This window comes from Oryx dammah, unplaced genomic scaffold (genome assembly GCF_014754425.2).
Source record: "Oryx dammah isolate SB20612 unplaced genomic scaffold, SCBI_Odam_1.1 HiC_scaffold_23, whole genome shotgun sequence".
In the NCBI taxonomy this organism is placed as follows: Eukaryota; Metazoa; Chordata; class Mammalia; order Artiodactyla; family Bovidae; genus Oryx; species Oryx dammah.
Genome location: NW_024070207.1, coordinates 34822066 through 34832904, shown reverse-complemented (window position 1 = coordinate 34832904; position 10839 = coordinate 34822066). Strand labels below are relative to the sequence as shown.

General features: G+C 37.8%; 1 protein-coding gene across 4 annotated transcripts; it reads left to right on the top strand.

The window, feature by feature from the left end:
• Positions 1-1122: 1122 nt before the first annotated feature.
• On the top strand, positions 1123-10824 carry MCTS1 (MCTS1 re-initiation and release factor). 4 transcript variants are annotated; one of them, XM_040265234.1, is made up of 6 exons: positions 1123-1514; positions 2709-2861; positions 3398-3495; positions 7511-7644; positions 9308-9375; positions 10609-10824. In XM_040265234.1, exons 1-6 carry the CDS (start codon positions 1504-1506, stop codon positions 10688-10690), a joined length of 546 nt encoding a protein of 181 aa, XP_040121168.1. In that variant the 5' UTR covers positions 1123-1503; the 3' UTR covers positions 10691-10824. The 4 variants fall into 4 exon arrangements, 3 of the variants coding, with proteins under 3 accessions (XP_040121168.1, XP_040121167.1, XP_040121169.1); XM_040265233.1 differs by lacking the exon at positions 1123-1514 and adding an exon at positions 1914-2166; XM_040265235.1 differs by lacking the exon at positions 1123-1514 and adding an exon at positions 1914-2166 and having other exon boundaries at positions 2672-2861.
• The last annotated feature ends 15 nt before the right edge of the window (positions 10825-10839 follow it).

Below are 10839 nucleotides of genomic sequence, written 5' to 3'. Positions count from 1 at the left end.
TGCATGTTCCTAAACAATATTTTCAATGTTAGAGAGTCGACTAATGCTGGGAAAGCAGATTAACGCTAAAGACATTTACAAGAAACTGAGGTAAAAACCGAATGACAATTCATTAATTTACAGTTGTTCATGAGGATATGATTTGAAAACAGAGTTCCTTCTGGGCAGAGCTTCATGGGAAGCTAAACTATAATTAGAAGACTGTTGCTACCGTAGAATCAAGGCAAGGTGAATTGTTAGTTGTACAATTCAAACACATAATGCTATTTGCTGTGATTGCTCCAAGCGTCCATCTCCCCAGCAGAGTATTTGCTCCTGGAAGAGACTGCTATATTTATTTTACAGATCAATGCACCCTACCCCACCGCCGGTAGTGCTTATTCAGGTTTTGTATTTTTCTATGCTTTCTCTTGGAGAAGAAAATGGCAACCCACTCCGGTATTCTTGCTTGAAGAATTTCATGGAAGAGAAGCCCGGAGGGCTACAGTCCATGGGGTCGCAGAGTTGACACAGCTGAGTGGCTAACGCACGCATGCTTTCTCTGCTGATCAAAACCCTTGATTTGGTCTTTTTAAAATTACAGGTAAAACGTGTTTATCTGTTATCTCTTCAATCAGATTAGTCTAGTATTGATCGCCTAGAGGCCATTCTACCATTCAAAGGAGGTACCTCTTTAGGTTTATAGCTCAACTCATATGAAGGTGAGGCAGGGGACAGTAACCTCATGAATAATTCTTTGCGGGCACCTCACTGTGGTCAGTGAACACGGTTGCCAGATTAAAATACAGGATGCCAAATTAAATTCAGATAGCAAGTATTTGTGTGTGTGTGTGTGTTAAGTATGGATGAGGTATAGTTATACCTCAAAAAAAAAAAAAAACCCAAAAAAGTATTCATCGTTTATCTGAAATCCAAATGTCCTGTACAGGGCATCCTGTATTTTTATTTGCTAAATTTGGCAAGGCCACGAGTACGTTAACATAATGTCAAGAGGTTTGCCCGGGTTCAAGCTGGTCGGTAAGCACCAATCCATTCGGTTGTCTCAGGAAACAAAACCCCTTCCCATTAAAAAGTAAACAGCAGGTAGCAATGAAACTCGGAAGAATCTTGACCCTTTGAGGAACCCGTAGTGACACACCGGCCTTAACCACGGCTTTGATTGATTGCCCCGTGTGCTCCGTTCTTCTCTTTCTGCTTCTGGAATGATGGCTCTATCTCGTCTTCCTTCTCTAGTCCCGCCCTTTCAGCTACCGGCTCTGGATGAGGATCGGTAACCCAGAAAGGGCCAGCAAAAGCGCAGTAGTGTTTAGAGGAGCGGAAGTAGTCAAATGTCTCTGAACACCGTAAAGTGCGGCTGGCTGTCTCCCTTTCCGGATAAAGACAACAGTTCCGACTGTCAGTGCCGGCCTTCCTCCTGTAAGGGGATCTGCCGGACCCTTGCTAATTCAGTTTTTCTTCCCCATTCCGGGCCCTTCCCTATCGTCGCCCCCTTCATCTTGGATCATGTTCAAGAAGTAAGGACATGCCCTGGCCTCCCTCGGCTGCTCACGAAGGTGGTGGGGGTGGGTGGTGGGGAAGAGGACAAGAGCAAAGATTCTCTTTCTCTCTCCCCCACCCCTGCCATCCTTACTCTTTAAGGTTTTTCTGTAGTACCATGCTTTCAACACTATATGTCTCTGTATGTCTCAGTACTATGCTTGCAACATTTTTTTTAAAGCTTTTGGCCCCTAATCCTCAATCAGGTTGGGTCCTCCCACTCTCATTTTCTATCTCGTTACTCCTCTTTCTCATTTGCCCCCTTTCCCAGTCCTAGCTCCATTCCTAGGATTCTACCAATCACATCCTTGCACTGTGATTTAGGGACATGCCCTCTTTAGCAAGAGGACAGCCCTGCGCTCTCTGCCTTTTGGTTACTAGTTAGGAACTGAACAAGGGAAGGCTTGACTTCCTGGGTCATGGGAGTGAAGGAGTCTGGGTGACAGGAAGCTAGCGGACTGTCATACCTATTGCCTAGCTGCCAGATTAACCTTGTCTTGAAAATAACGTGATTGCTCCATAGGGGCTATTCAGTTGAGGAAGACAAAAATTCTTTGGAACGCACCTAGTGGCTTTGACTTGCAGATTTGGTAGACGCAAAAAGCAAAGGGGGAACATGGGCAAAGGAAGGTGGGTTTTGTGCATGACATTTTGAGCAAAAATAATTAGGGATGTTAAATACCGTCATTATTACTTCAAAAAAATCTCAACAGATTACATAGCATAGGAGGGGCTGCTTTTCTGTGTTAATGTTTGGGCTGGTCATTTGTATCCTAGTGCCTGAGAGTATTTTCATTTTGTTTTGTTTTACACAGATTTTCTTATAGGTGGGAATCTGTTTCTTTCTGGGTAGAACTGAGTAAGATTTTCCAGGAAAGGCATTTGTGTAGCTGATTACAGTTTATTGTGTTATATATGCCTCATATCCTTTCCCCTTCCCTGACCCCCTCCAGCTAATTGTGTGTATATGACAGTTTACTATTGTATTAAGACATTGGTTTTGTGCTGGACAGAATAAAAGGAAAATTGTATTTTAAAAAGCAATTTCTTCCATAATTATTTTAGACATCTAAATATTTGCTTGGGAATAGGTAATTTAAAAAATACCTTTAGCTATTCTGTTATGTCTTTTTAGAAATGCTTTTTGTTTTTCCTTGCAAAACATTTGGCAGATTTGATGAAAAAGAAAATGTGTCCAATTGCATCCAGTTGAAAACCTCAGTTATAAAGGGTATTAAGAATCAATTGATAGAACAGTTTCCAGGTATTGAACCATGGCTTAATCAAATCATGCCTAAGAAAGATCCTGTCAAAATAGTGCGATGGTAAGTCTTTGTTTTTTTTCTATGTAAAACTCAGAGAAGCTGAATATAATATGATTGGATTGCACTCATAATAACTGTGATTATCTTTATATTAATTATTTATCTACTCTAAATGAGTAACCCTAAAACATAAATATTTATATTTTCACATGTTTTTCTATGTGAAAAATGTGGCATTGTGTACTGATTGTTTTATTAAGGAGTTAATTAAATGTTTTTATTCAGAGTCAGATTTATTTCAACTTGTGCTTTAGAGGTTTGTTTTATTAATTATCTACCAAGGAAATTAAAATATGTAATAAAATGTGAAATAAAATTGTAGCAGATCATATTTTTCTCTACTGGACTGGTGTTAATTTAAGCAGTGTTTTGTGGGGGTTTTTTTGGGCCTGGATCTTTACTGAAAATTTTTTTAAAAAACTTACTGTATTTCTATATATACATACTTCATAATAAACATTATTTAAAGGATGTTTGGCATATTCATTTTTGAAAGAAAATATCTAACTTGGTACTTTATGATGTTTGTTTTACAGCCATGAACATATAGAAATCCTTACAGTAAATGGAGAGTTACTATTTTTTAGACAAAGAGAAGGGCCTTTTTATCCAACCCTAAGATTACTTCACAAATGTAAGTCTTGTCAAATATGTATTTGGAGATATGAAAAGACACAGAAGGAGTTGAAAGTGACTTCTGGTAGTTAACTTATTGAAAGAAAAGTGAAAGTGAAGTCACTCAGTTGTGTCTGACTCTGCGACCCTATGGACTGTAGCCTGCCAGGCTCCTCTGTCTATGGGATTTTCCAGGCAAGAATACTGGAGTGGGTTGCCATTTTCTTCTCTAGGGGATCTTCCCGACCCAGGGATCAAACTCAGGTCTCCTGCATTGCGGGCAAACTCTTTACCCTCTGAGCCACTAGGGACTCCCACAGTTAACTTACTGGTACTAGGTTATATGGAATATAAAACTAGAAAGATTTCCCCTTCTCCATCTTGTGGTAAATCTGAAAAATGCATATTCTCTCATTATGCATTCCAAAAGGCCAAGAAAGAGCATTCATTCATTCATTCATTTAAAAAATATTTATAGGTTTTGAACTTATTCTGTGCCAGGCACTGAGCTAGGTATTGAGAATGTGATAGGAAGCAAAGACAGACATGGTCCCTGTCCCTAGGAAGCTAATAGTCTAGTGAGGAGAATAGACAACAATTAGATAATTACACACATATATATTCACAAACTGTGTAATAAGTGCTGTAAACATTTACTTTTACATCTGTATCCAGATTTGCTTCATAGAGATAATTCTATATAAGTGAAAGCATGGAGTCCCAGTTCTTAGTAGTGTCAAGGCCAGGTGTTAAAAAACAAAATAATGTTTGTTATGTACCCACATTTGCATGTTGTTAGACTGATTACATTGCAAAAGAAAACCCAAAGGAAGATGCTATCCTAGTGTACAAGAGTTTTTCAACTGTAAGTAAAATTTCTCCTTTTCAAGCCAGTATGTGTCTGGCATGTATGCTTATTTATGGTGAAGCATTGTGTCTGAAATGTTAAATGGTAGAGGAAGAATGTCCATTGAACTGTTCTTCCAGTTTTTCTATATGTTAAGCATTTTCATAATAAGTTGGAAGAAAAAGATGTTTCTATTTGATCATTTTTGCTGGGAACCAACCTTTTAGAACATCTTAAAGTTACTCTTGTGCAAGAAGCAGGATGATATCGTAGTTAAAACTGTGAACTTGGAGTCAGGCAGATCTAGGCTCAATTCCCACTGCATGTCACTTTTGTCAAGTTACTTAACCTGTTTAAGCTTTGTTTCCTCATCTTTGAAAATGGACACAATTGTATGTTACATCTCCCAGGGTTGTGAGAATTAAATGAGATAGTAACACAGATGTAATGCACCTAACACAGTGCCTGGAACATAATAAGTGGTTGATATATTATAGCCATTATTATGATGCAGTAATTGTTCAGTAAGTGTCCATCCACTACTGCTACTTGTCATCATCCCCATGATCTGGCTCATCATCATAATTATTATTAAAGGGCAGGTATTAATAAGGATGGAGAGCTAGAAAAGAAATTATGACGTCTGAGTAGTAAACTCATTCATTCAGGTTCCTTTTTATCAGTAATATGTTTTAATTACTTTGGAACCGTGTTTAATTTCTAGTCTTGGTAGGAAAAAGACTTATTTGTTCTCTGACTAGTGGGAAGGCTAGTGGTAAGACATTAAGGTGATTACATTTTACCAATTATTATTATTCCTAGAGAATCCTGAGAGGTCTAAAAAGTTTTCCTCATAGTTATTGTTTTAAATCCTTCAGGGATTTAGTTGTTAGGTTATGAATTATTAGTAGACACACGTGTGTGCATGCGAAGTCGACTCTTGGCGACTCTCTAGACTGTAGCTCGCCAGGCTCCTCTGTCCATGGCATTCTCCAGGCAAGAATACTGGAGTGGGTTGCTGGGCCCTCCTCCTAGTGATCTTCCCAACCCAGGGATTGAATCCACATCTCTTACATCTCTTGCATTGGCAAGCGGGTTCTTTACCACTAGTGCCACCTCGGAAGCCCAGTAGAAACATATACACACACACAAATACATTTTTTTTTAGGATTATAAAAGGAACACATGTTCAATCTAGAGATCTGGAAAATACAGAAGTAAAATCACTTGTATTCCCATGATGTAGAGGTAACCATGGTTAGTATATCAGTGTACCTCCATAGCATTATCTTCAATATTGTATGTGTGTGTGTCTGTGTTATGTGCAAATGCATATTTTTTCCTTTTTTTTTTAATTAATAAGCTTTATATTTTAGAGCAGTTTTTTACACTTTATTTTATATTGGAGTATAGCTGATTAACGATGTTGTGATAGCTTCAGGTGGACAGCAAAGGGACTCAGCCATACATATACATGTATCCATTTTCCCCTAAACTCCCCTTCCATCCAGGATCCAGGCTGCCGCATAACATTAAACAGAGTTCCCTGTGCTATACAGTAGAACCTACATGGTTATCCATTTTAAATATAGCAGTGTGTACATGTTGTTCCAAAATTCCCTAACTATCACCCCTCCCATCCTTTTCCCCTTCCAGCAACCACATTCTGTAAGTCTGTGAGTCTGTTTCTGTTTTGTAAATAAGTTCATTTGTATGATTTCCTTTTTAGATTCCACATATAAGGGATGCCATAGGATATTTCTCCTTTGTCTGGCTTACTTCACTCAGCATGACAATCTCTAGGTCCAGCAATGTTGCTGCAAATAGCATTATTTCATTCTTTGTTATGTCTGAGTAATATTCCATTGTATATACGCACCACATCTTCTTTACTCATTCATCTGTTGTGGACATTTAGGTTGCTTCTATGTCTCAGCTATTGTAAACAGTGCTGCAGTGGACACTGGGGTACATGTATTCTTTCAGACCATGTTTTTCTCTGGGTACATGGCCAGGAGTGGGATTGTAGGGTCATATGGTAGCATTAGAGCAGTTCTAGGTTTACAGAAAAAGTGAACAGAAAGTACAGACAGTTCCCATATACTTCCTTTCCACTCTTCTTAATATCCTGTATTGGTATGCTTCATTTGTTACAATTGATGAGCCAATTGATATATTATTATGTATATTATTATAATTAACCAAGTCTATAGTTTATATTAGGGTTCATTCTTTGTGTTGTACATTCTGTGGTTTTGTCAATTGCATAATGTCATATATCCATGGGCTTCCCTAGTGGCTCAGTGGTAAAGAATCTGCATATAATGCTGGAGCCGTGGGTTTGATCCCTGGGTCAGGAAGATCCTCTGGAGGAGGGCATGGCAATGCTTTCCAGTATTCTTGCCTGGAGAATCCCATGGACAGAGGAGCCTAGTGGGCTACAGTCCATGGGGTCGTGGAGTCAGACATGACTGTGTGACTGAGCAGGCACCGTATCCACTGTTATAATATCTTACAGAATAGTTTCACTGCCCTAAATATCCCCTGTGTTCTACCTACTCACCCCTCCCACCTCTTCCCCTCCTCCAACCCTTAGCAACCACTGATCGTTTTGGCAATTTTTATTGTTTTTTTTTTTTCACTTGTCATATATTATGAATATTTCCCAGGGTATTACATATTCTCCAAAAACATGGTTCTATTATACAGATATTATAGATATACTTTAAGTCATTTATCTCTTAATTGTTGTACCTTTAGGTTGATTCCAGTTTATTTCTAATATAAATATTAGTGATATAATGAGTATCTTTCTACCTAAATATATTGCGCATTCTTCATTTATTTCTTAGGATAAGGTCCTAGAAGTAGAATTACTAAATCAAAGAGTTTGAACCTTTTCAAGGCTGTTGGTACATATTGCCTAGTAGTCTTAAAGAAAGCCTGTACCTATTTGTACGCCTTCTAGCAGTAAATGGGAATGCCAGTTTTCTGACATTCTTGCTAGCAATGGGAATTACTTTTCTCAAAAATATATACCAATTTGATAAGTGAAGGAATGTGTTTCAGTTTTATTTCACATCTGTCAAAGTACTATAATTTTGGGAAATATTTGTTCATGTCATTTGCCTTTTTCTGTTGAGTCTTTAATTTTATTAATTGGTGTAATGTATTTCTTTTCTTCTAGATCCTTTTATCCTGCCACATCAGCAGGTTGACAAAGGAGCCATCAAATTTGTACTCAGTGGAGCAAATATCATGTGTCCAGGCTTAACTTCTCCTGGAGCTAAACTTTACCCTGCTGCAGTAGATACCATTGTTGTATCCTTCCCAGGCTCTGTTGAAAAATGTTTTCATTGTATTCTTGTTATCACTGAAAGAACTAACATCCAAGAGAGCATTAGATGTATCTTTTGGAAGTTACTGTTGTGTTATATCTTTCTGCTTACATTTGAAGATATGGGAAACAACATTGTTTTGTGTTAGAAGCTAAATGAGAGCAAGTAATAAAAAGAGTCCCAGCTGCATTTCAGCTGTTTTAGGGCCCAGTGTTATGAGACTTGGGACACAGTATAAAACTCCTGATTATTAATAGAGAGGTTGTATATGATATAATTGGATCACTTATTTGAATATCATCTTGCTACTTTTACATTTGAATTACTCTGGGGAAAAAAGCATTCAAAAGGGAAAAAAATTTAGGCACCAGGTGGAATGTTGGTGACTAGTAGGAACCATTGGCAATCCCTATGGCTTTATTTTAAAGTCCCAATTAACTTTTATTTTAAAATTCATTTTTAACTTGGTTGTTTGGGCCTCGGAACATGTTTTCTCAAAGAGAAACGTTGATGTCAGAGATAGCCCTTAAGAATCTATTCAACTCATGACATAGCTGAATAATTCTGCATTACTTCCATTTCTCTGGTGTTGTTCCAGCTATATTCTAGATTAGTTTTTTGTCAACTAGTCTGGACAGGATGACATCTTCTCTTTTGTCATAGATAAAGTGACCATTTGCCTCAGGTTGAGGAAAGGAACCATATTTGGTGGGAAATCACTGGAATGGGACGGCCATTGAATAGGTTTAAGAGTGCTCAGAGGAGGGTGTCCTCTCTTGTGGAAGTTATATCTAAGGGGTAATATAAGTTGTATATCTTAGGAACAGCTTGTATTGACATAGATACTGGTCATGTGATAGGTGTTCAAATATGTGTGGAACATTGAAGGAAGGAATGAATGAATGAATGAATTGAAAACCAATGGAGAAAAATATTCTCTGAGGATAGGTTACCCTTTTATGTTTATGATTGCTCTAAGTTTTTAAAGTTTATAACGTTCTGGAGTTTCCCCTAAATGGAAAATTTCCCTAGTATCTGGCCTTTACTTTTAAAATTACTTTTATTTTGAAATAATTATAGACTGTTGGAAAGCTGCAAAACTAGTACAGGGAGGTGCTGTGTACACTTGAAACTTCGAAAATATGGACTGTAATGTTTATCATTTTAGACACTTCAAATGAACCAAGAACATTCTGGTTGTTCTGGAGAGACTGCAACTTACATTGGGCTCTTAAAGATAGATAGGGGATATAGTTATTGTTTTAATGTATCCTTTATATAAAACCACCATTTAGTGATTAAAGCACTAGAACAATGGATATTTATTTCTTTTTAATATTTATATGCAAAAAATGTTATCTCCTTTTTTGCATTTCTTTTTCTTCTTCTTCTCCTTCTTTTGTTGGCATTGGGTTATAGTATTAGCATTTGACCCCAAACCTGAGAATGATTATTAGATTCTATTCATTTAGCATTTATTGAATATTTGCAGTGTGCCCATAAATGGTGCTAGGTCCTTGCCTTCAAGGAGTTAATGGACTAGGTGAAAATGCAAGTTGGGTTCCCAGTGGCTTAAGCAGTAATGTGACACCCCCTCTCAAAGGTATTTTGATAGATAAATGGTTTTCTTAGCTGTGTGTTTTCAGGCAATCATGGCAGAAGGAAAACAGCATGCTCTGTGTGTTGGAGTCATGAAGATGTCTGCAGAAGATATGTAAGTCTCCTGTCAGTCCCCCTTAGTTTTCCAGATATAGGTAACCTAGGCAGTAAGGGGCTCCCCAGGTGGCACTAGTGGTAAAGAACCTGCCCACCAATGCAGGTTAGACGTAAGAGACACTGGTTCCATCCCTGGGTTGGGAAAATCCCCTAGAGCAGGAAATGGCAGCCCACTCTGGGATTCTTACCTGGAGAATCCCATGGATAGAGGAGCCTGGCAGGCTATAGTCCATAGGGTCACAGAGAGTCGGACACAACTGTAGTGACTTAGTGCACACGCAGGAGGAATCAGAGTTACAGGTGAACTTTGCTCTCGTTCATACCACATTTTACAAATATTTACACACAGAAGCCTCATTTCTGATTTTTCCTAAGACTTAGGAAGCCATTGAAAGTTATTTCCTCTCTGAGATTGCATTCTTTCTTTAGCACTCTGAAAAGAACCTGTGTGCCAACACAGCTATATTATATGTATGTGTGTGGTATTTTAGGAATTTTTTTATTTAGTGTGATTTCACTTAGGTGTGGGGAAAGGTATTTTGCTGCTAGTTTTTAAAAAGTGACATAATTTAGTGCCACACAGTATTTATCTTGTATTTTTACCTGGTGGCATAAAATATTAAAGAAATATTAGCAATACATTACCAAAACATGGGCTTCCCTGGTGGCTCAGCTGGTAAAGACTCTGCTTGCAGTGCAGGAGGCCTGAATATGATCCCTGGGTTAGGAAGATCCCCTGGAGAAGGGAAAGACTACCCTTTCCCAATCCAGTATTTTTCCAGTATATTTTCCAGTATTCTAGCCTGGAGAATTCCATGGACTGCATAGTCCATGGTGTAGCAAAGAGTTGGACATGACTGAGTGACTTTCACTTTCAGTTTACCAAAATATAGTCAATATACTTAAAAATGTTGGAACTCATTTGATGACCAAATTATTCCTATTACTTTTGTTTCAGGGTTAATTATAGTACTTGATGTTCTCCTGGTCTGGCAACATCATTGCTGTTTCTGTGATCCTACTAGTTAGATCACTAGAATTTCTTTAAGACATAAATGAACTTCAGCAGAGTAATGTAGTTTAATGTAGATGATCATGTTAGTAATATAAATAAATTCCCTATATATGGCTCAATAATTGCAAAAGAGCAATATACCCTGAATTACATTTACCATGAGTAAGCCTGTAAAAGTACTTAACAACATGTTTATGTGCTTTATTCCTTCTGCAGTGAGAAAGTCAACAAAGGAATTGGCATTGAAAATATCCATTATTTAAATGATGGGCTGTGGCATATGAAGACATATAAATGAGCCTCAGAAGAAATGCACTTGGGCTAAAAATGGATATTGTGCTGTATCTGTATCTGTGTTTGTGTTTATGTGTGACAGCATGAAGACAATACCTCTGTGGTAATGCTGAATAAATTCAACAGATGCTAAAATTCTGTTAGCTTCAAAAA